This window comes from Eurosta solidaginis, chromosome 1 (genome assembly GCF_040869045.1).
Source record: "Eurosta solidaginis isolate ZX-2024a chromosome 1, ASM4086904v1, whole genome shotgun sequence".
NCBI classification, from domain to species: Eukaryota; Metazoa; Arthropoda; class Insecta; order Diptera; family Tephritidae; genus Eurosta; species Eurosta solidaginis.
In genome coordinates, this window is record NC_090319.1 from 137,490,796 (window position 1) to 137,517,924 (window position 27,129).

The 27,129-nt window shown below is 37.5% G+C and overlaps 2 protein-coding genes and 1 long non-coding RNA gene across 7 annotated transcripts in view; 1 reads left to right on the forward strand and 2 right to left on the reverse strand.

Moving 5' to 3' along the window:
• Arp1 (Actin-related protein 1) overlaps positions 1-27,129 on the reverse strand; it is a 482,639-nt gene that overhangs the window by 13,055 nt on the left and 442,455 nt on the right. The window lies entirely within an intron of this gene.
• Positions 18,758-19,659, forward strand: LOC137238274 (uncharacterized). Its single transcript, XR_010949145.1, has 3 exons — positions 18,758-19,029; positions 19,090-19,285; positions 19,342-19,659. It is a non-coding gene; the product is annotated as an uncharacterized lncRNA (long non-coding RNA).
• Positions 20,221-21,422, reverse strand: LOC137238638 (putative nuclease HARBI1). The gene is made up of 5 exons (XM_067763788.1): positions 21,408-21,422; positions 21,034-21,353; positions 20,868-20,971; positions 20,663-20,810; positions 20,221-20,600 (listed from the first exon to the last, which is right to left on the reverse strand). The coding sequence occupies exons 2-5, from the start codon at positions 21,176-21,178 to the stop codon at positions 20,221-20,223; spliced, it is 777 nt and encodes a 258-aa protein (XP_067619889.1). The 5' UTR covers positions 21,179-21,353; positions 21,408-21,422.

The following is a 27,129-nucleotide window of genomic DNA, read 5'->3' on the forward strand; positions in this document are numbered from 1 at the left end:
AGTTTCATATTCTTTCAACTTCATACTTATTTGCAAGATCTTATGAGGTTATACACCGGTCAACTATAACTGTTATCCAATTATTATTTTTTGTTATTGAATAAACATTGGAAAGCAACCAACATTTACAGGCTAACTCGTAGTCCTATTTCAGAGACTTCCATATATAAAAATAATACCTGGGAGCTCTTCTGGTATGTAGGTCGACCATTTGCTCCAAATCTTATATGCCATTGTTATATTTTATCTATTCGGAAGAAACTACAAAGGAAAAGCTTTCATTTAGCTATTTTTGTCTCACTGGAGAAAGCGTAAGGCAAACATCTTTATAACAGCTTCCTGAAACTTAATTGTATACATTTTTCTATTTGCAAATGCTCAATTAATTTTTTGCGTTTCTTACTTTAAATCTTTTGATTAGTTGGAAAAAATATATCAAAAAAATATTTATATTAAAATACTGGTAACTATATTTTGAAAAATTTAAAGTGATTAATCGCTACTAGGCGATTAACTGAATACCGATACTCGGTTAAAAAGCATGCAAACGGTTACAACCGGTTAGTCGCTTAAGTAGTCAGACTAGTAGAATAAGCCGACTTTTTTCAAGAACCTACTTCGCACCTTTCGAAGTGGATCTATCTGCGCACCTATGGCAGGTTGTCTGAAAAAATTTTTTGCTTACTATTCAAACATTTGTATGCAAACTAGTCCCTCAATTTTTGAGATATCTTGATAAAATTTGGTGAGCAGGTGTATTTGGGTGTCCGATTAGACATTTGTCGGAACCGAACGGATCGGACCACTATAGCATATATCCTCCATACAACCGATTTTTCAGAAAAAGAGGATTTTTGTAATATCTTACCCAATTTAACAGATTGAAGCTTCAAACTTCACCATATACTTTCGTATATTGAACATATTGTTGCCTGAAAAAATTTATGAGATCGGTCGTATATATAGTATATATCCCCCACAACCGATTGTTCAGATAAGGAACTTTTCGTAATTACTGCCCTATTTTAAGAGCTAGAGGCTTCAAATTTCAGCATATGCTTACGTATATAGCATATATTGTTGTCTGAAAAAATCATAAAGATCGGTGGTATATATAGTATATATATGGTGGTATATATAGTATATATATATAGTATATATATATATTTTCAAAATTTTAGCCCCATTTTAACAGCTAGAAGCTTCAAATTTCACCAAATATTTACTTATATAGCATATATTGTTGTCTGAAAAAATCATAGAGATCGGTTGTATATATAGTATATATCTCATACAACCGATTGTTCAGATAAGAAACTTTTCGCAATTTCTACCCCATTTTAACAGCTATAAGCTTCAAATTTCACCGATTGCTTACGTATATAGCATATATTGTTGTCTGAAAAAATCATAGAGATCGGTTGTATATATAGTATATATCTCATACAACCGATTGTTCAGATAAGAAACTTTTCGCAATTTCTACCCCATTTTAACAGCTATAAGCTTCAAATTTCACTGATTGCTTACGTATATAGCATATATTGTTGTCTGAAAAAATCATAGATATCGGTTCTATATATAGTATATATCTCATACAACCGATTGTTCAGATAAGAAACTTTTCGCAATTTCTACCCCATTTTAACAGCTAGAAGCTTCAAATTTCACCGATTGCTTACGTATATAGCATATATTGTTGTCTGAAAAAATCATAGAGATCGGTTGTATATATAGTATATATCTCATACAACCGATTGTTCAGATAAGAAACTTTTCGCAATTTCTACCCCATTTTAACAGCTATAAGCTTCAAATTTCACTGATTGCTTACGTATATAGCATATATTGTTGTCTGAAAAAATCATAGAGATCGGTTCTATATATAGTATATATCTCATACAACCGATTGTTCAGATAAGAAACTTTTCGCAATTTCTACCCCATTTTAACAGCTAGAAGCTTCAAATTTCACCAACTGCTTACGTGTATAGCATATATTGATGTCTGAAAAAATCATTGAGATCGGTGATATACATAGTATATATCTCATACAACCGATTGTTCAGATAAGAAACTTTGCGCAATTTCTGCCCCGTTTTAACAGTTAGAAGCTTCAAATTTCACAAAATGCTTTCGTATATAGCATATATTTTTGTCTGAAAAAATCATAAAGATCGGTGGTATATATAGTATATATATATAGTATATATATATACGCAAATTTTAGCCCCATTTTAAGAGCTAGAAGCTTCAAATTTCACCAAATATTTACTTATATAGCATATATTTTTGTCTGAAAAAATCATAGAGATCGGTTGTATATATAGTATATATCTCATACAACCGATTGTTCAGATAAGAAACTTTTCGCAATTTCTACCCCATTTTAACAACTATAAGCTTCAAATTTCACCGATTGCTTACGTATATAGCATATATTGTTGTCTGAAAAAATCATAGAGATCGGTTGTATATATAGTATATATCTCATACAACCGATTGTTCAGATAAGAAACTTTTCGCAATTTCTACCCCATTTTAACAGCTATAAGCTTCAAATTTCACTGATTGCTTACGTATATAGCATATATTGTTGTCTGAAAAAATCATAGAGATCGGTTCTATATATAGTATATATCTCATACAACCGATTGTTCAGATAAGAAACTTTTCGCAATTTCTACCCCATTTTAACAGCTATAAGTTTCAAATTTCACCAATTGCTTACGTATATAGCATATATTGTTGTCTGAAAAAATCATAGAGATCGGTTGTATATATAGTATATATCTCATACAACCGATTGTTCAGATAAGAAACTTTTCGCAATTTCTATCCCATTTTAACAGTTATAAGCTTCAAATTTCACTGATTGCTTACGTGTATAGCATATATTGATGTCTGAAAAAATCATTGAGATCGGTGATATACATAGTATATATCTCATACAACCGATTGTTCAGATAAGAAACTTTGCGCAATTTCTGCCCCGTTTTAACAGTTAGAAGCTTCAAATTTCACAAAATGCTTTCGTATATAGCATATATTGTTGTCTGAAAAAATCATAGAGATCGGTGGTATATATATTATATATCTCATATAAACTGTCATATTGACCCCTTTTTTACGGCTAGAAGCTTCAAGATTCATCAAATTTCATCAAATAGTTACGTTTACGTCATATGTTTTTGAAATACGTGATTCGTAGCCATAGTTTTTACATGCAGACCACAAAAAACGTGAAGCTTTGCATCCTCACACAGATTACCTACCTATTTTTATAACTTTCATGAAAATGAAATGGTATATTAATTTCGTCACGAAACCGAAAATTGTAAATCCTTAAAGGAAAATAGATAGACCCACCATTAAGTATACCGAAATAATCAGGTTGAAGAGCTGAGTTGTTTCAGCCATGTCCGTCTGTCCGTCTGTCCGTCTGTCTGTTTGTATGCAAACTAGTCCCTCAATTTTTGAGATATCTTGATAAAATTTGGTGAGCAGGTGTATTTGGGTGTCCGATTAGACATTTGTCGGAACCGACCGGATCGGACCACTATAGCATATATCCTCCATACAACCGATTTTTCAGAAAAAGAGGATTTTTGTAATATCTTACCCAATTTAACAGATTGAAGCTTCAAACTTCACCATATACTTTCGTATATTGAACATATTGTTGCCTGAAAAAATTTATGAGATCGGTCGTATATATAGTATATATCCCCCACAACCGATTGTTCAGATAAGGAACTTTTCGTAATTACTGCCCTATTTTAAGAGCTAGAGGCCTCAAATTTCAGCGAATGCTTACGTATATAGCATATATTGTTGTCTGAAAAAATCATAAAGATCGGTGGTATATATAGTATATATATGGTGGTATATATAGTATATATATATATATTTTCGCGAATTTTAGCCCCATTTTAACAGCTAGAAGCTTCAAATTTCACCGAATATTTACTTATATAGCATATATTGTTTTCTGAAAAAATCATAGAGATCGGTTGTATATATAGTATATATCTCATACAACCGATTGTTCAGATAAGAAACTTTTCGCAATTTCTACCCCATTTTACCAGCTATAAGCTTCAAATTTCACTGATTGCTTACGTATATAGCATATATTGTTGTCTGAAAAAATCATAGAGATCGGTTCTATATATAGTATATATCTCATACAACCGATTGTTCAGATAAGAAACTTTTCGCAATTTCTACCCCATTTTAACAGCTAGAAGCTTCAAATTTCACCAACTGCTTACGTGTATAGCATATATTGATGTCTGAAAAAATCATTGAGATCGGTGATATACATATTATATATCTCATACAACCGATTGTTCAGATAAGAAACTTTGCGCAATTTCTGCCCCGTTTTAACATTTAGAAGCTTCAAATTTCACAAAATGCTTTCGTATATAGCATATATTGTTGTCTGAAAAAATCATAGAGATCGGTGGTACATATATTATATACTTCATATAAACTGTCATATTGACCCATTTTTTACGGCTAGAAGCTTCAAGATTCATCAAATTTCATCAAATAGTTACGTTTACGTCATATATTTTTGAAATACGTGATTCGTAGCCATAGTTTTTACATGCAGACCACAAAAAACGTGAAGCTTTGCATCCTCACACAGATTACCTACCTATTTTTTATTTTATATTTATCTTAAAAATCGTTTAGATATGTTCAAATTTCACCAAATGCTTACGTGTATAGCATATATTGTTGTCTGAGAAAATCATAGATACCGGTGGTATATATAGTATATATCCCATACAACCGATTGTTCAGATAAGAAACTTTTCGCAATTTCTACCCCATTTTAACAGCTAGAAGCTTCAAATTTCACCAACTGTATACGTGTATAGCATATATTGATGTCTGAAAAAATCATTGAGATCAGTGGTACACATAGTATATATCTCATACAACCGATTGTTCAGATAAGAAACTTTGCGCAATTTCTGCCCCGTTTTAAAAGTTAGAAGCTTCAAATTTCACAAAATGCTTACGTATATAGCATATATTGTTGTCTGAAAAAATCATAGAGATCGGTCGTATATATATTATATACTTCATATAAACTGTAATTTTGACCCCTTTTTTACGGCTAGAATCTTCAAAATTCATCAAATTTCATCAAATAGTTACGTTTTCGTCATATATTTTTGAAATTCGTGATTCGTAGTCATAGTTTTTACACGCAGACCACAAAAAACCTGAAACTTTGCATCCTCACACAAAGTACCTACCTGTTTTTATACCTTTCATGAAAATGAAATGGTATATTAATTTCGTCACGAAACCGAAAATTGTAAGTCCTTAAAGGAAAATAGATAGACCCACCATTAAGTATACCGAAATAATCAGGTTGAAGAGCTGAGTTGTTTTAGCCATGTCCGTTTGTCCGTCTGTCCGTCTGTCTGTTTGTATGCAAACTAGTGCCTCAATTTTTGAGATATCTTGATAAAATTTGGTGAACAGGTGTATTTGGGTGTCCGATTAGACATTTGTCGGAACCGACCGGATCGGACCACTATAGCATATATCCTCCATACAACCGATTTTTCAGAAAAAGAGGATTTTTGTAATATCTTACCCAATTTAACAGATTGAAGCTTCAAACTTCACCATATACTTTCGTATATTGAACATATTGTTGCCTGAAAAAATTTAAGAGATCGGTCATATATATAGTATATATCCCCCACAACCGATTGTTCAGATAAGGAACTTTTCGTAATTACTGCCCTATTTTAAGAGCTAGAGGCTTCAAATTTCAGCGAATGCTTACGTATATAGCATATATTGTTGTCTGAAAAAATCATAAAGATCGGTGGTATATATAGTATATATATGGTGGTATATATAGTATATATATATAGTATATATATATATATTTTCGCAAATTTTAGCCCCATTTTAACAGCTAGAAGCTTCAAATTTCACCGAATATTTACTTATATAGCATATATTGTTGTCTGAAAAAATCATAGAGATCGGTTGTATATATAGTATATATCTCATACAACCGATTGTTCAGATAAGAAACATTTCGCAATTTCTACCCCATTTTAACAGCTATAAGCTTCAAATTTCACCGATTGCTTACGTATATAGCATATATTGTTGTCTGAAAAAATCATAGAGATCGGTTGTATATATAGTATATATCTCATACAACCGATTGTTCAGATAAGAAACTTTTCGCAATTTCTACCCCATTTTAACAGCTATAAGCTTCAAATTTCACTGATTGCTTACGTATATAGCATATATTGTTGTCTGAAAAAATCATAGAGATCGGTTCTATATATAGTATATATCTCATACAACCGATTGTTCAGATAAGAAACTTTTCGCAATTTCTACCCCATTTTAACAGCTAGAAGCTTCAAATTTCACCAACTGCTTACGTGTATAGCATATATTGATGTCTGAAAAAATCATTGAGATCGGTGATATACATAGTATATATCTCATACAACCGATTGTTCAGATAAGAAACTTTGCGCAATTTCTGCCCCGGTTTAACAGTTAGAAGCTTCAAATTTCACAAAATGCTTACGTATATAGCATATATTGTTGCCTGAAAAAATCATAGAGATCGGTCGTATATATATTATATACTTCATATAAACTGTCATTTTGACCCCTTTTTTACGGCTAGAATCTTCAAAATTCATCAAATTTCATCAAATAGTTACGTTTTCGTCATATATTTTTGAAATACGTGATTCGTAGTCATAGTTTTTACACGCAGACCACAAAAAACCTGAAACTTTGCATCCTCACACAAAGTACCTCCCTGTTTTTTATTTTATATTTATCTTAAAAATCGTTAAGGTATGTAGATCTGTTCACTATATATTTCTTATCTTATACATCCGATTATTCGGAGATTACGAACGGGATAAGATTATTGTTCAGCCCCATTCATGAAAGGTATGAAGTCTTCGGCACAGCCGAAGACAGTCCCGTTCTTACTTGTTTTTTTTTGTATATAGTACAAGAGTATGCGCATAAATATTTTATATATAAAGCCATATATCGTTAGCTTAATGTGAAAATGTGCTAAGTCACTTTTTTTGAAAAATTTTATTTTAATGCAGTTTTAAAACTGAATTCAAAATATATCGATCAGTCTGAATTAGTTGTCATTTCTTTGCGTGCGCATTTTATTTACTTATTTAATTCATTCAGTCTAAAAGTACATGCTTTGTTGTTGTTGTTGTATTAACGATAAAGACATTCCCCTAAGGCTTTGGGCCGATGATGATGGTCCTTTGTCGCATATATATCCGGTACGTTCCGGTAGCAAAGCACTGTTAAGGTACTGTCCGACCATCTCGGGAACGATTTACATGACCACATTAAACCTTCTAGGCCATCCCGTCCTCCCCACCCCCTAGTTCCATGAGGAACTTGGGGTTGCCAGAGCCTCAGCCGTCAATGAATCAGAATTCGCCACGGGTAGGTGAGGTTGGCAATTGGGTTGGAGAAGCTATATATTGCGCTGGAACCCCTTGAGAGTGTTGCCTACACAACCCCTTGAAATTTGATTCACCCGATTGAGAAATGCCTTTGGTGTTTGATAAATGCTTTGCGCTGACCATAATCTACTTCAATTCTTACATGTCGATAATTACATGCTTTGTTACAGACTAGTTAAAAATAGAAAACAATTAATTTTGTCAGACGAGTTTTGTCCATCAGCGACAATATTTACCATGAGAAAAATATTATAGTTATTAAAAAGATCTTGGAAAACAGCAACTTTCCCACAGAGCTAACCAAGAAAATAATTCGCGATTATTATTCCCGACCAAGTGATAGCGTTAATAAAGAAGCTAAAAACGTCAAGATATACAAGTCTGCAACATATGTCCCGAGATTATCAGAAAGAATAAGATATTCGAACATGTATGACAAGGAAAACGTGCGGTTAGCTTTCACCTATGACAACACACTACGGAAAATTTTCAGTAATCTAAAAGATAAAATATCAACACAAGAAAAATCGGATATTGTATACAAGATTCCTTGCAATAGTGACGGGTCCCACATATGCGAGAAAGTATATGTGGGTACTACAAAAACAAAACTCAAGACAAAGACAAATCTAACATAAAATTAAGGAACAATTTTGCGGACAACAAAACAGCTTTAACTTCGCACTGCCAAGATACAGGACATTACCGGGACTTTGACAATGTCGCTATTTTAGAAATGGTGAGAAATTATAATAAACGTTTCATGTTAGAAATGCTACACATAGTGGACACCCCTAATGATAAGACGATGAATTTTAAAACGGACATCGCGAATTGTTCACATGTCTACCGCAACCTAATTAGGAACAACAAACATTCGTGACACATTTTTTACCCACCCACACAAATAGAAAGGCTTCGTCCAGTCTTCGACTAGCAGTCATACCGTACGGTCGTTCTGTGCTTATTGTTTATTGATTTGACTCTCTTTCGCCACATTCGGAGAAAAGTCATACAAACAACAAACCGGTTTCTACCCACTGTGATGTGCTGAATAAATAATTTATCGCGTGTGCTAGAGTGAGTTTCTCTATGATGGCCCCCGGGGCCACAAGACTAGGGGATAATAGATTTGCCCTATTATCCCCACCCAGCCATGCCAAACGGAAAAAAACTGTGAATATCACCGAAGACTTCCCGCAACTCCCAGTGACAAAAAAGATGACCCTAAATTTGTCACATTAAAGCCCAAAGACTCTAATAAATCGTCTTCTGATTATTCAGTGTTTGCTTTGCACAATTCACTACTTACCATATGCAAGGAAATTAACACTATCTCGCAACAATCTGACGGCAGGTTAATGATTCTGGTGAAAAATCGTGACTACGCCAAGAAGTTTCTCGAAGCCCGAATGTTACCTGGCCTATGTGAAATCACCGCCAATTACCACGAAAACCTCAACTGAGTCAAAGGCACTGTATATGCACCGTTCCTCAATAACGTCCCCGAAAACGAAATCGTGGGGGGTCTAAAGAACTACAACGTCACTGGCGTATACAAATTCCAGCGCACCATCGATGGAGCTCCTAAACATTCAGGAGTCGTTTTATTAACATTCGATACCTATTTCCTCCCAGAAAAGATCGACATTGCTTGGATCACCACCAAAGTACGGCCCTACTACCCTAACCCAATGCGTTGCAAAAATTGCCAAGTCTTAGGACACACGGCTAAATTCTGTAAAAACACGACAGCCTGTGAAACATGCAACCTCCCTCCTCATATCCCTACTCCATGCACCCGAACCTATTGTGCCAACTGTGCTGGCGACCACCCAGCTTCATCCAATTCGTGCCAGAAATTTCAACAAGCCAAAGAAATCATGAAAATTAAGACCCAAGAGAAATGCACACTTAGAGAAGCCAACAAAATATACAAAGAACGCAACCCCTTCGTCCCAAACGCCAACTCATTCGCCAATGCAATTAAAACAAATGGTTCTAACGACAAAGTCACGAATGAAGAAACAAAAGCAACACAAAATGTTACTTCCCACAGCAAAACCAACATACCTGCTCAGCCTGCAAAAACAACCTCATCGACAACAACAACACTAAACAATAAACAAGAAGTAAATAAAACCAGTTTTTCCTCCGTCTACCCTACCACCAATTACGATCAACAACAAATTGATATAACTGAAGACCCAATTGTCACGGCAATCTTTAACACCACGCATAATAACTACTCTCGTTTAACGCCGACACCGGCATTTAGCATTAAAAATTGTACAATTGCCTTTAACATGCCGAACCCCCCACCAAATAACTCCTCGAATGAGATGGAAATCGAAACAAGACATCAATCAATTTTTGACTATCACTCAGCAAGCAACCTACATCCAAACAACAACATCAACGACTACATGAACTCCTCTACTTCATCAGCAGTTACAGAATACATAACTTCTAGAGACGCTCAAATTAACCAAAGTTAACTTTTAAACCTATATAAAATCCATACTAGTAACAAAAGTCACTTATTACAGTATATATACATTTATACTTAAACAATTTTTATTATGGTAAAAATATTACAATGGAATGTCAGAGGATATTTCAATAACTATAACGACATAGAATTAATTATCCGGGACTTTAATCCCGACATAATATGTTTGCAAGAAACTAAAATACCTTTAAACGCAAACAATTGCGTAGTTCCAACGTCGTTTATTGCTTACTTTACTAACTCCCCTCAAAACACCAGGCCAAAAGAAGGCTCAGCTACTCTCGTCAAACGTAATCTGCCCCACAAACTGCTCTACCAGTCGACCGTGGTACAAACAATTGCAATTAAAGTTAACCTCCCCGCCCCTATTACTGTCATCAACACATATATCCCTCCAACCCAAAGCTTCTCGGATACCGACATACTCTCCCTACTCTCCCGAGCAAACGGTCCAACACTCTTTCCGGGTGACTTTAATGCCGGGAGCCCTTGGTGGAGTTCCGAAAAAGCTAACTCCCGCGGTACGATAATAGAAAATATTATCATGACAGAAAACCTAACCATTCTAAACGACGGCTCTCCTACACACTTCTCCACCCATAAATCCTTTACTCACATTGATTTAACGCTTATCTCGTCACAGCTGTTTCCTAAATGCAATTGGCAAAGGATTGACGACTTGTTTGGTAGCGATCACTACCCACTAATCACAGAGGTCATGTTTAACCTCCCTCCTACCAACCTAAGAAAATGCCCAAAATTTAAGACTGACGCAGCGGACTGGCCACTATTTCAATCCCTGTGTGAACGAAACTTCAAACAGTGGACTTCTACTAACATCCACCAGCAGACTGCTAACATAACCAAAGCCATCAGATTCGCTGCCAATATTGCCATTCCCCAAAGCAACACATCCTCGATCAATAACTACTCAGCATGGTGGAACAAAGACCTGAACAACTTAAGAATAAAAAAACAGAAGCTATGGCATTCCTACAAACAATCCCCTTCTTTAGAACTACTTGCGGTATACAAAAAAGCAAATTCTCTGTTCAAAAAATCGGTCAAAGAAGCCAAAAGAAAATCCATTGCCACTTTTACCGCAGATATTAACCCGTCATCTCAACCAAAGAAAATTTGGGCAAAAATTAAAACCCTTACTGGAATCCCACCTCCAACAATAAAACTGATCCAGGTTGCCGACCGTACTCTCACAACAGCGTCGGACATAGCATAGCGAAAGCTTTCGGCAGCACCCGGTCAGAGTACGCAGAAAACGCCAACTTCCCAGCAGAATACATCAACCGAAAAAATTCAGTTCTATCCCAACCCTATAACCCATCCGACGTTTCGAGGGAGGCACTTTCCCTGGAAGCAGGCTTTTCCTACACCGAACTAGAAGCTGCCGTTCAGCATGCTAAGGGCAAAACACCGGGTAGAGACAAAATATCATACCCCATGTTACGAAACCTCCCCAAGTCCTGCAAACATTGCCTGCTTTCATTGTATAATGATATTCTTGAAAGTGGAACCTACCCACATACCTGGTTATCCGCTTCCATTCTATCGATTCCAAAGCAACAAACCCCCAGGACTCATTAGTAGCTACAGACCTATATCCCTTCTTTCTTGCCTCAGCAAAACGCTCGAGAAAATGCTAGCACAACGCCGTATGTGGTTTATCTCTCGAAAAATGGCCTTGCGAGTCACAACCAAGTAGCGTTCAAAAGAAAACATGGAGTCTTAGATTGCCTGCTTCCCCTGCAGCATTTTATTACAGATGCGCTCTCCACCAAAAACCATGTGACTATTCTCTCAACAGACTTCGAAAAAGCCTTCGACCGCATTGGAGCCCACGTTGTCCTCGAACAGTTATCATCCTGGCGTATAGGCCCTAAGGTATACAACCTCATTAAATCATTCCTCTCCGGTCGCAAATTCCAGGTGAAAGTAAATGGCGAATCGTGCTGCCCATATCCCATTGACAACGGAATTCCTCAAGGCTCTCCACTATCAGTGGTGCTATTTACAATTGCTTTTGAAAAACTGAATGTAATAGCTAATAATTTCAAGTCCATTCACTTCCGTATCTATGCAGACGACGCAATCTTTTATACTAAAGCCAAAGAGAACACAAAGGTAGAGAGACATTTCACGAACCTACTCCTCGACATTAATTCCTGGGGACAGTACTCAGGCACGGTATTGACCTACAGCAAATGCAAGCTTCTACATATATGTCGGAAATCCAACTGTCAACCCATAAACATCAACATCAACAACATACCCATAGAAAATGTACTCACACACAAAATTCTCGGAGTAACGTTTGATAATAAATATACCTTCAAACAGCACTGCGTCTTGTTAAGAAAAAACCTTGCTACTAGGCTTAATATTATTAAGTATTTAGCGTCGAGACACCTCCAAATTCACCAAAATAGCCTCATAAACATCACTCGCTCTATCATCATATCCAAAATAGAATACGGCCTCCCTATCTACGGATGGTGTGCCAAAAGCCACCTCAATCTTCTCAACTCCCCCTATCATTCTGCGGCCCGGCGTAGCATTAATGCCTTCCCAACCTCCCCCATCAAGGGGATCCTAGCTGAAGCTGGTCTCCCTTCTATTATTCATAGACGCCTAACTTGCACGCTTTAACTTATACCCAAGCTGGTCAATACCACAAATAAGCTTCTTTTCAGCACCTTTAAAACGGCTTTCCGCCATAAACGTTCTTTCAAAACAATGTCGGTCATCCGCCTTTGCGTTTCCAATTGCAAAACCCTCGGCATCTCTCCACCTTCAACCGGTTTTAAAGGTAGCAGTCAGCCGCCCTGGGAACTTCCTCCTACAGCAGTAAACATTGATCTACATGCTCTCCGTAAGCTTAATACGAACAGCTTAGTTTTCAAGCAACACTACGAGGAACTGATACACTCGCAATGTCTTAGAGATTGGGTACCGATCTTCACAGATGGCTCTAAAACCGACCTTAGCACAACATTCGCGGTAGTACACAGAGACGGTTCGCTAATATCCAACGGCTATTTAACACCAAATAATTCAATCTTCTCAGCCGAGGCACTGGCTATTCTTAAAGCTTCAGAGTACGCAGCAAGCAACAAAGGCAAATTTCTAATTTGCACAGATAGTTTGTCTGTCTGCCAAGCATTAAAAAGCATATTTAACGAGGATGACAAGACTGTTACCCAAATTAGGGAAAAACTAATAAAATGGACAAAAAAGATAAAAGTTTTATGGATACCTAGCCATATAGGTATCCCCGGCGATGAGTATGGGGACTCAGCTGCCAAAGGTACCCACTACAATCCCACCTTCTCCTTCAACACCTGCTCCAAAAACGATATTCTCAAAACTATCGACTGCCACCTGTCACACCTAAAAACAGTTGAGTGGTCCCATTTTAACCATTCATATTCCCTTCTAAATCCACTAGGTGAAAAGTCAATATACCCAGCTCGACTCTCCAAACAGCAAATCACCATCTTTATTAGACTCAGGCTCAGGCACACCAAAATATCCCACGAACATATACTACTTGGTACGCCACCTTCGCCTTGTCGGTTCTGCGGGCATCTATTTTCAATTGACCACGTTCTTGATCGCTGCCCAGCACTAACTACAAAACGACAAACGACATTTGGAACTACAATACCATCCTCACTATTAAGAAACGTTACCTATAATAATGTGATTACCATATACAACTTCATAAAATGTATAAATATGTTAGAATACATCTAATAACATACGCTTTTAACGCATATTAACATATGAAAATACTTAGTAATAAGCCATATGTAAAGCATGAAGTACCGAAGGCCCTCGCAGCCAGCGTGCTAAAAACTGTTAGGGTAATATTGCATATTTCCCCAACAAATAATAAATAAATAAAAAAAAGGCTTCGTCTTCGTTTTGAATGGAATTTTAATGCTGAGATGACCACGCATTTATGTATTCGCCGTCTATTACTTTGTTGTTTTGAAAGTTTTTTGTTTACAATTACAGTTCTTTCATTTGTTTATACTCTCTGTTTAGATTATCAATCGCTGTTTCATTTTATAATTGTTTTGTTAAAAGTTAGTCTTGCAAGTGCAGCTTAAGCTGTAAGTTGTGTTGATATTGTAACGAATTTGCTTGCAAATCCTCTTATTTGCAATCCTCTGCTAAGTTCGAATCACTAAACTGTTGAATAAATAACTCCAATTTGTAATAATGCAAAATGGCCTTTATTAAAGTACTTCACAATACACTCAAACTGTGCAACGAATAGCTTGCTTAATAACCACACTGATTGATAGCTCAATGAAACTCTACTATTCAAAATAATACTGCTATTGCTCGCTAGATATCGTCTTAATCGCAACTGCTTGACAACTCAAATCAAACTGAATTACTTCTTACTCGCTTGCCCCGCTTTTATAGTTTACGCTGCATACTTCTAGGCTCTTCGATTTCCAGAACTTACTAGTTGTTTCGGCTACAAAATCGCCAGCCGCAACTACGTGCACAAATTATTGCCCTCTCTTGTGACCACTGAGATAAGATATATGCATGTGTTTGTGCATTGCCGCTCCGCTGCTCGTATACGTACATATGTGTAGACGCAATTATTTATTCGTTTATGTAGATACATAAAGATTGAATTATTGATGTGAATGTTTGTAGTTTACAGTCTCTCGCGCGCACATAGGCGTATAAGTAAATGCATCTGTGTGTGACATCTCTCTGGGCTGCCTTATATATGTGTATACTTGATTTGATTATTAACGTAAATACTGCTTGGCATGGCCTTAGCATCGCCTTAGCGATGGGATAACTTAGTGATGGTAATATCCGTGACACTGCCCTCCACCTAAGTCTGATCGTCCCGATCAGACAAATCTCTCGATCTAAACATTGCCAGCCTTTCCAAATGGACCACTTTCATTTTGGTTCGTGGTTTACCGATGGTTTGTATGCGGTACACTACATCGTTGATCCGTTTTACAACTTTGTATGGGCCTTCCCAATTACACTGCAATTTCGGGGACAAACCTTTTTTACGTTGTGGGTTGTATAACAGCACCAAATCTCCTTCCTGAAAACCTTCTGAATTAATTGCTTTATCGTATCTGGCTTTCATCTTGTCACTCATAATCTTTGTTCTTTGCCTTATCAGATCATGTATTTCTCTTAGCTCTTCTTCCAAATCACTAGTGGATTTCCTGACATTTCTCTCCGCATTGGCATCTATCCCAAACTTCAAATCAGCTGGCAGTCTAAGGTCATTGCCAAAAATTATTTTGCAGGGGTTTGGCCCGTTGTCTCATGCACTGCTGATCGGTAAGCCATTAAGAATAATGGTATGCGGGTATCCCATTCTTTATGGTACTTGTCTACTACTTTCCTTAAGTGCTCCTCCAATGTTCTATTGAATCGTTCTACCATACCATCGGATTGAGGATGCAATGCAGTTGTCCGTGTTTTTCGAATGCCCAATGACTTACACATTTCCTGGAACACAGCTGATTCGAAATTCCTGCCTTGGTCAGAATGTAACTCCATTGGTACACCATACCTTGCAACCCATTCGTTTTTAACCACTTCTGCTACTGTTTCTGCTTCTTGGTTTGGGATTGGGTATACCTCTGGCCATTTACTGAAATAATCCATAACCACCAGTACGTATTTGTTTCCGCGGTTACTAGTAGGAAATGGACCTGCGACATCCATGGCGATCCTTTCAAATGGCGCACCTGAGTTATATTGCTTCATCTGGCCATGACTTCGTGTTCTGGGCCCTTTCGCTCTGCTGCAAACCTCGCAGTTCGCAATCCACTCAGTGACCGACTGACGGCAACCAACCCAAGAGAATCTCTGTTTAATCTTCTCGAGCGTCTTCGTGATTCCAAGATGACCTCCGCTTGGACCATTATGCAGCTCGCTGAGCACGTCAGGAATCCTCTTTCTGGGAACAACTATCAGTTTATTCTTGTATTTACCATCCTCACTCTCCCATAGTCGATGAAGGCAACCGGATATCAATTCTAAACTGTTCCACTGTGCCCAATATGACTTCGCAATGGGACTCTCTGCTGACATCTCTTCTCTGTTTGGTCTTTCATTTCGTTCAAGCCCTTGCATAACACGTGACAGATCTGCATCTTTTAGCTGGCACTTTCTTAGCTGTTCCTTGTCCCATTCATCTGTACATGTTATATTCATTAGCCGGACATCTATAATGTCTTCTTTAGCCTCGGCTTTTGAACAGTGCTTGCATTCCAAACTACATGGTCTTCGTGACATTGCATCAGCATTTCCATGGGTACTACCTTTTCGATGCTCAATGGAAAGTCGTAGCTTTGTAGTCGCTCGATCCACCGTGCCAATTGTCCTTCCGGATTACGGAACTGCAGAAGCCATTTCAACGCTGCGTGATCTGTCCTGACACGGAATCGCTGGCCGCAGAGGTATTTGTGAAAATGTTTAATGCAGTCTACCAATGCCAACAGCTCTCTCCGCGAAACACAGTAGTTCCTCTCTGGTTTTCCAATCGAACGGCTGTAATATGCAACTACCTTCTCCTGTCCATCGACCAGTTGTGATAAAACGCCTCCTATAGCATATCCACTCGCATCTGTATCCAGAATAAATGTTGCTCCTGGAATCGGATATGCTAACATTGGGGCAGTGCACAAACGCTCCTTCAATGTTTGGAAAGCCACTTCTTGCTCCTTCTTCCATTCAAAAGCTTTGTTTTTTCTTGTAAGCTCATGGAGGCTATGGGCTACGCTGGAAAAATTTGGTACAAATCGGCGGTAATATGTGCACAGCCCAAGAAAACTTCTCAATTCATGTAGGTTCTGTGGTCTTGGCCAATCCTTTACAGCCTCTATTTTTTCGTTCGCAGTGCAGATGCCCTCTGTCGTTACCTTGTGACCCAAATAATTGACTTCCTTTTTAAACAGCGCACACTTTTTGGGACTTAACTTCAGACCAGCGCCAGCTATTCTCTGGAAAACTTCCTCCAAGTTCTTAAGATGTTCATCAAAGTTCTTGCCCAATACGATGATGTCGTCCAGGTACACCAAGCATGTTTTCCAATGTAGTCCTTTCAGTACCTGGTCCATGAGTCTCTCAAAAGTAGCTGGTGCATTACAAAGTCCAAAAGGCATCACTGTAAATTGCCAAAGACCATCACCGACACTGAAGGCTGTTTTCTCTTTATCTTCCTCCTTCACCTCCACTTGCCAGTAGCCGCTTTTCAAATCCAGCGTGGAAAACCATTTCGTACCAGATAGCGAGTCCAGAGTGTCGTCAATTCTTGGCAATGGGTAGCTATCCTTTTTCGTTACGTCATTCAACTTCCGGCAGTCCACGCAAAACCTCATTTTTCCATCCTTCTTTTTTACAAGTACTACCGGTGAGCTCCATGGACTAGCTGATGGTTCGATGACGCCGCTGTCGCTCATTTCTTGAATGATTTGACTCACAACTTCCCGCTTCGCCAGTGGAACACTACGTGGAGCTTGACGGATCGGCCTCGCATCTCCAGTGTCAATTTGGTGTTTCACAATGTTGGTGCGGCCTGGTTTAGAATCATCCTGGTCAAATATGTTCGCGTACTTTAGGAGCAGTTGTTTTGCCTTACTCTGATAGGGGTCCTCTAGCCCATGCGTCCATGCCGTGATATCATTTGAAAGATCAGTATTACTAGATGAAACGTATTCCTGGAGCTGTTCACAGTTAATAACTACTTCGGCCTCTTGGCATCTTCCCAAAATAGCTCCTTTGGTCAAATTGAATGGTGACTTGAACTCATTGAGTACTCTTACCGGAATACGTCCATCTTGTTTTGTCATGGCCAGGGTTTTTCCTACAAGTATGTTCAGTGCTGATTTATTTGCTGCTTCGACAACCCACAATTTGTTTGTCCCACAATCTCCATCTACCTTTGCCCAGATGACTGCTTCTGATTTTGGTGGTATTTGCTGACTCTCTTCCACCAGCACTCGTTTACTGCTGTAGCCTCTCTCGTAGCCGAAATTAAGTGGCACATCCATGTTCTTATATCGCATCGTCTTGCTTTGCATATCGATCTTGATGCCTTGGTTGATTAAGAAGTCCACTCCAATTATGATTTCATCAACAATACCTGCCACTATAAAATTGTGAAGTACCGTGACGTTCCCAATTGCTACTTCACATTCTACTTCTCCAATTACCTGGGTGTCCTCTCCCGTGGCTGTACGTAATCTTGCTCCAAGCAATGGTCTTATCTTCTTGTTTACTAAATCCGCTCGAATGATGGAATGAGATGCACCCGTATCTACAGTCAGTAACCGTTCCTTTCCGTCCACATGTCCTCCAACAGTAAGATTGCTTGACCTTCTTCCAATTTGCGAGATAGAGATTATGGGGCATTCAATTGAGGGAGCCAGCTGTCGCCCCTTGCGGCTGACTCGCTTTAGTTTAACGATTGAGTGGATTTGGAGATTTGCTCGTCTCCTTCAGCTCTGCGTTTACGCCCACCCACATTGTTGGAACTATTGGAATTGCTACTCCAATGACGTGCAATGTGACCTGGGTTACCGCACTTGAAACATTTCATAACTCCGGCATTTTTCTGTTGTGATCCCTTCAGAGCTTCCAAAATTGTATCTACCCACTCCGGCCTTTCTACTTCCACACGATGAGCTTTGTATGCTGGGCCCGAATCGCCACATACGTGATCGTATAACTCGTCACGTAAAAACTTGTTTTTTGGATTATGACATACGTGATCGTACGATCCGTCACGTAAAATGTCACTTTTTGGGATTACTACATACGTGAACGTACTTTGTGGATCGTAAATCGGTATCGCGACAACCGTGAACGAGAGACAATTGCACTCGATCGTTCGTATTGTTATTCGATTACAAACCGGCAACCGAAAGCGAGTACAAATATATAAATATACAAAAATTTAATACAAATATAAGAGAAAATGTAAGTTATTTCTCAAAATATGTGTTTATATTATTGTTGGACTAAATTTTATTATTTAAGGACGAATTTTAACAAGCTAAACCCAAACCAAAAGGAGTGCATGGCGCAATTTATGGCGGAACACCCGAACTTGGCGAAAAACAAATTTCCCAATTCCGCACAAGGTAGAGCAACGTCCAACAGACTGTGGGAGGAGCTTTCCAAGCGTTTAAATGCTGACGGGCCACCAGTAAAAGACGCCAAAATGTGGAGGAAGGTATATATATATATATATAAAGTGCAACCAAGATACTTACAAATGTTTGCTCGTAGGTTTTCGCAGATCAAAAATATCAGGCGAAGAAGAAGCTTTCCCACAACAAATTGTCCAAAAGACAAACTGGAGGAGGTCCTTATAATGAAATTCCCATCAGTGCAACTGAGGAATTGATTATAGAGGCAGCCGGACTTGAGGTCGCAGTGGACGGGAATAGTACCGTTCGCACTTTTGGCAATTCACCCGCTCATAGAAGCAGCACCGAAAATAGTGATAGTGAGAGCAACAGTGATAGTGGAACAAGCAGCGCATCAGCCAGCGCTTTACCTGGTCCATCTAGGTCGGTTACTACCCTTACACCGCGCGTAACCTCTCGGTGCAATACTCCACGGAGAGTAAGTAAGAGTGCCGAAAAATTGTCCCTGCTCCAACAAAATTTGAGTAGTGTCTGATTTTCAGCGCGATTCGGGGGAGAAGATTGACCGATTGGTGCAGGTGCAGGAGAGGTTGTTGCAAGTGCATGAAAGGATGCTGACCATTAAGGAGGAGAAGCATAAACTGCATCAAGAATCACATGCACTTGATTTACAAATCAAAAATTTAGAATTAGAGTCTCTAGCAATAAGTGTAAATAGAAAAAGAAGAAATTAAAATTTTATGTTAGCTTTAACAAGTTTGTATCTGAATTTTTTTAATTTTTTGATTTTAAGCAATTAAACGAATAGTCATTTCATTTATTTTATTTCTAATTTTAACATACATACTTAGCACTTAGTAAAAACAAAGTTTGTACCTGAATTTTTTTAATTTTTGTGATTTTAGCAATTAAGCGAATAGTGATTTCATTTATCTCTAATTTTAACATACATACTTAGCACTTAGTAGAAACAATTAAATGAATTCATTTGCTTTTACAAATCGTTTTTTCTTAATTTTTACGTGGAATTAATTAGAGAGTGTTTTATTTGGTCTCTTATTGTTTGACCAATTGTGGTAAGATGGTTGGCTTCGCCTGGGTCAACATCGCTGATTTGGTCTGATTCATATCTTCGTACGTTGTAATCAATTTTGAACTGTATGCAGATATTATGTAAAGCTGCACACACATTGGCAAATCGTGCCACTTTTGTAAGATGGTATCTACCCCTATTGCCATACCCTAATATTCTCCAACGTCCTTTAAAAATACCAATGGTACGTTCGATGATACATCTTGCTTTTGAGTGTACATCATTAAATGCGGATTCACTGGAGCCATCGGCGGGGTTTCGGTAAGGCGTTATGCACCACGGCTCTAGTGGATAGCCAGAATCACCTGTTGAAATGAAAATTGTCATTACAATAGTAATATTAACCAAAAAGCAAACACTGTCGTACCTAAAAGCCACGCATTGCTCCGCCTATTAATTTCAAACCTCTCTTGCAATACTCGTCGTTGATCTGAATGCCTCCAAACGAAGGAATCATGAGCCGCACCACCGTACTGACAGTTGATTGCCAAAATTTTATAGGTGTGATCGCACATCTGCCAAAATATTTATATAGTTAGTACAAAGAATAAAGAAAATGAGCAACAACTCACTATCATTGCGTTGATACTATGGTATCCTTTCCTATTAAAGTACATATGCTCATCCACAGATGGTCTTTGCAAGCCGATGTGTGTGCCATCAATGCAACCGATTACTGTAAAAGTAGATATTCAATTAAAAAACTTATTTAATAAATGTAATTGAACGTTTGCCTACCTCCAGGTATTTTGTATTTATCCATAAACCATTGCTTGCATTCCGAAGTTTCGTTTAAATGAAATTGTATATTTTGTGGACACAACTTGTTCTCCATTTCGAGAATAACGTGGGATGTTATCTTTGACACAGTGCTCTGGCACATTCCAACCAAATAATCACTGCCGACACAATGCTGATACCCGCCACTTCCTAGAAGAGAAAGTGTGGCAGCTAGTTGTAGAACTGGAGGCACCGCTTTTGCATCCGACTGCTTCAAATTTAAGGCATGAAGTACAAACTGGAAAGCCTCTTTAGATAATCTAAATCGTTTCAAGAATCTGCAGAACACACATTTTTGTATACTTGTAAAACTTTATTTGCCACATACTTACGCAGTTTGTGGTAAAGCTAAAGGTCACTTTTATCTCTAAGTAGCCTCCGTGCTACTGTTTCATCTTCCTCACTATCGCTTGAACTTATATAGAAAAGTAAGTGCACATCCATTTTGAAATTTCGTTTGTTTATTAAAATTTTTAAATATTTTGACATTTCCACATCTACTGTGACATAAAAATAAAATCCACAGTGATGTGGACCTTAAAATCTATTGTGAACTAAGAATGAATTACGATACGATAGCTTTCGTATGTGGTAATGCCAATCGACCCATACGTCTGACGTATCACGTAATTGTCTTTCGTATAGTTTTCGATCCGTGATCGTATGTGGCGATTCGGGCCCTGGTTTACTCAATAATGACGCCGTTTCCTGGGTCAATGCATGGGATACCGTTTCAGCAAACGTTAGTTTTGGATTCGCATATGTAGCCCGCTTCGTTTCCACATCTCGTATGCAATTTATGAAGCTCTGGATTTTTACCCTTTCAGTGTATTCCACGGGTGTGTCCGCATTTGCAAGATGAGCCAATCTTTCAATATCTGAAGCAAACTCCTGCAATGTCTCATTTGCTTTTTGGTAGCGGTTTTGCAACTCAATTTGGAATATCTGTTTCCTATGCTCGCTTCCATAACGTCGTTCTACAGCAGCCATCAATGTTTCATAACTGTTCCGTTCGTACTCTGGAATCGTCTGTAAGATTTCCTCTGCAGGCCCTTTCAATGCCACGAACAGTGCAGCAACTTTATCTTCCGCATTCCAGTTGTTCACTGCTGCGGTCTTCTCAAACTGTAGCTTAAAGACCTGGAAAGGAACAGAACCGTCAAAGGATGGTGCCTCTACCCTTGTATTACTCGTTGAAACCGCTGGACGATTTAATTGTAACTGCTCCATACGACCCTTCAAATCATCGACTTCTGCCTGAAATTGAGCGATTTTTGCATCTTGCGCTTCCAGCTTTGATGTTACCCTTGCTTCCTGTGCTTCTAACTGTGAAGACATTTGTGCCACCTGCAATGATAAGCGCTCCTCTTGTTCTTTCATCTTTAATGTTATACGGGTTTCCTGCGATTCCAGTTGTGAAGAAATTTGTGTCGACATTTCTGAAATACGTGTTTCTTGTGCTTCAATCTTCGATGTTATTCGTGTCTCTTGGGATTCCATCTGTGATGACATATACGTTTTCTGTTCTTCTAGTTGAAATGACAGTTGAGATGTTATATCTGTCTTTTGCGATTCCAGTTGAGAAGCCACTGTCGATGTTTGAGCAGATATTGCAGACAAAATCATGTTCAAGTCTGTGCTGGTAACCGTCTGCGATGTTTCGTTTTTCTCTTCAATTTTTGTTGTCTCCTCGCCATCAAGGTGAAAGACATACTCTTCCACATCAATTCCTTCTGCTTCCATTGCCTCTCGTAGCCGTGCCTGAAGTTCGAGTTTAACGCCGCTTGTATTCAATCCACGGCTCTCCAACTCCTTCTTCAGTTGCTGGATCTTTAATTCACTGAACTTTGCCATATCCTTGTTGTCTTCTGGAATTTATTCAACAATTCCTCTTCTGACACCAATTGTAACGAATTTGCTTGCAAATCCTCTTATTTGCAATCCTCTGCTAAGTTCGAATCACTAAACTGTTGAATAAATAACTCCAATTTGTAATAATGCAAAATGGCCTTTATTAAAATACTTCACAATAACACTCAAACTGTGCAACGAATAGCTTAATAACCAAACTGATAGCTCAAATGAAACTCCACTATTCAAAATAATACTGCTATTGCTCGCTAGATATCGTCTTAATCGCAACTGATTGACAACTCAAATCAAACTGAATTACTTCTTACTCGCTTGCCCCGCTTTTATAGTTTACGCTGCATACTTCTAGGCTCTTCGATTTCCAGAACTTACTAGTTGTTTCGGCTACAAAATCGCCAGCCGCAACTACGTGCACAAATTATTGCCCTCTCTTGTGACCACTGAGATAAGATATATGCATGTGTTTGTGCATTGCCGCTCCGCTGCTCGTATACGTACATATGTGTAGACGCAATTATTTATTCGTTTATGTAGATACATAAAGATTGAATTATTGATGTGAATGTTTGTAGTTTACAGTCTCTCGCGCGCACATAGGCGTATAAGTAAATGCATCTGTGTGTGACATCTCTCTGGGCTGCCTTATATATGTGTATACTTGATTTGATTATTAACGTAAATACTGCTTGGCATGGCCTTAGCATCGCCTTAGCGATGGGATAACTTAGTGATGGTAATATCCGTGACAATATGATATATGTTAATTAATGTTTTTAGGGGCATATATTTGTTATAAATACATATTGTTTTTTGCAGTCCTGATGATGACTTCAGACTGAGGTCGAAATATTGACATTAAATTAAATAAAAACAAAATAAAAGCGTTTTATTTAATCCGGCCTTGAGCTCAACAAAGCAACAACGGTATATACTAACGGCCAAAAAGAAAATAAATCATGGAAAACTATTAAAGCTTAAACTTATATAAGCTGTTATTAAAATTAAGAACACTACTGAATCGACTTGCTAGATGTATAGTCCTAGTTATAGGTTCATTCATAGCATAATTCGTTTTATTAGTTATTTAGATAAATAATCAGTTATGCCGAAGATCACGCTTGGAATATATGGAATGAAAAAAGTAGATAAATCAGAGCAATTCGTGCTAAAGTTTATTACATTACAGGCAAGCATGAATGAGATAAAAGTTCTTCTGTCATGCAAAACCTGAAGACCAAGCAATTTGTGCCTGCTGGTATATGATTGGAGGTCATCTGGCCAGTGAAGCATACGTAAAGCAATTTTTGTAAACAATTTTTGAACTTTTTCAATTTTATAGGAGTTATATTCATAGAAAGGATTCCATATTATTGAGTAATATTCAAGATGACTTCTGACCAAGGATATATAAAGTGCCTTCAACGTCATAGGCTCCTTAAAGTCACTGGTGTTACGTCTACTGAACCCAACCATTGCAACAAATTTTGAAACAACGAAGTCAATGGTACTAGAAAAAGAGAGTTTGGAGTTAAAAATTACACTCAAACCTTTACTCTTTTGACATCGATTAAGAGATTTAGTATTTAGTTTGTAGGTAAAGTATGTGGCAGTTGTCTTTTTTGAATAAGACACAACACAGCATTTGTTTGAATTTAAATATAAATTATTCTCTGCGCACCATCCGGCAAAAGAGTCCAGATCAGAACCGTTAGAAATAGTTTCACAGTTTTGAAAAAAGAAGGTTATTTCAAAAGTTATTAATTTTTTTTCGCCTCCTGTGAAATTCGTAAAAGTTGACTAAGCACATTTTCACATTAAGCTATCGATATGTAATACTCCTATATTGCTACAGAAGGCTAGGTACATTTCCAACCATCAGAGTGCCGATACATTGCTGTTCAAACGTTTTTGTTTTTGTAGTCATTAATCGAATGTACCTAAATTTTAATATTATTTTGTCACACTTATACTGCTACAATCATAAAAATTTTATGGCTGTCTTGTTTTGATTTCGTATCATGATTCAATTACCAGAGGTTTGTTCTCCAATGATGACAGAGCTTTGACACTCCCAAATTGAAAAATTTGGACGGGTTGCTTTTTCGAAGTAAGGAAAATGGGGAATTCAATCCCCTTCAGCGAAAATTGTAGTAGAAAAGTACCTTTAGTAGTATATTAGTAGTGATAATAAATTTGTAAATGCCAACAGGTTTTGGGGGAAATAATTAATTTTCTACTAAATATTTCGTGAATTGATATTGGTTTGGTCATTCTTTCACAATTTGTTTGAAGAATGCCATACGTTAGGATTTAATTCAAAAATACACTATCAAAATTTGTTTCAAAAACTCCCTATCTGAGCGTTGAACTTATGCATTTTGACATAAGAGGGAGTTAATGAAAAGAAATTTGAGATAAGGCGTTCTTCAATCTAATTCTAATATAGGGTGTTTTTGTGACAAATCCTGAAATGGGAATTTTTTTAAAAATATTTTGAACAGGCAGCCGACATGGACTCTTACTCAGCTGCCGCAATGAACTGACAAAAAAAAAACAGAAAATGGCTTATTGTCTTAGAACTTTATATTCCGGCATTGACTTTGACAGAAGAGCTAAGTTTTTGTGCGGTCCTGCTACACAGCGAGTTTTCACCTTCTTATTCTGAAATTTCTTTTCCGTTAAGTATTCATGGAAGTGTTCCGGATAAACCGTTAATTTAGAATATTCGGAACACGTTCATTTTATACTACGTCACGAGGTCCGAATATATCAAATAAGTATATACATATTGTTCCAAATATAAACCGATTACCCAAATTCTTAAATGGAGATGAATGTTCCGAACATACGGAATGAATAAGTTAACATGCTCAATGAGTACATTTGGCATCTCCATTATTTACCAATGACATTTTTAAGTGAATCGATTTACTAGTCGAGTTTTTGGCGAGGAACGATGAATTTTGAATTGTTTTAGGTTTCGTATGTTCATAGGCTTACGAAAGAGCACGATTCCTTGATGTCCGTACTTTTCATAAAACCACACTTTTAGATTATGGCATAGTTAATATATTCATCATAAAATTTAAAAATTGTTCTAAGGAATTATGCAATTCAGTACTTATCGGGTATTTGTAAACTGATTGCTTCCGATTTCTACTACTAATATTTTTCGAAAAATCGCTAAGAAACAACACAGTTAACGGATGTCATTTCGATTTGGGAGCAAAATGGCTGCAATTGTCAAAAAATGTGTCTGTCGAGCAAACCTCTTGTAATTGAATCATGATTTCGTATAATGTATATATAAAGCACACACATGTGAATGTCTTTTACTCGATTCAGCAGACACATGAGCTGCGTGCTAAAAATTTCGTGTTTATTCATTATTCGAATAAAGAACAAAATAATTTATTCGTCCCTCAAATAAAATTTCTTTAAAAAAAACAAACCAAAAGAAGATTTAATGGTGAGATGTACGAGATTTATGCAGACATCTACATACATACTCCAGCGATATAAAACACTTTATCGCTACGACAACAACAACAACCGCGAATACGCTGACTAGGTCATTTTATACGAATAAAAGATGATACTCAGGCCAAAAAGGTATTGTTTTCGGAACCCGCCTATGGAAGCAGGGGAGGAAGAAGGCCCCCATATAGCAGGGCCATGTGGAAAGCGATTTATATTTCCTTGCTGTCAGTGTCAATGGCGCCAGTTAGCACAGCACAGTAACTTCTGATAGCAATTTCTTAGGTTTAGAATAGAAATAAAGTACGAAACAAGTACTAGTTCAATAAAACTAGTGCTTCTCTAGTTCAAAAATCGACATTTCGGGTTTTTATATATCCTATTTTTTATAAACTTGATATGTTATCTCTAAAAAATGATAATAGCAGCTCCGACTTTGAGTATGGCTTCTTTCCTCACACTTTGAAGCGTTTCCCTTACGTAATCCCTGTGGCATGTATTTCACGATAGATCCAACGTATTTACATTTATACAATGACAAGCAACTCCCACTTGCGTCAATTCATATTTAACATGCATAAGAGTGTTTTTTTTTTTTTAGTGTTTATTTATTTCGATGTTGATGATCTTATATACTAAAATAAACAATAGTTTTCATTTAATAATACAATTATACAATCACTCTAGAGAAGTTCTCATGTACTT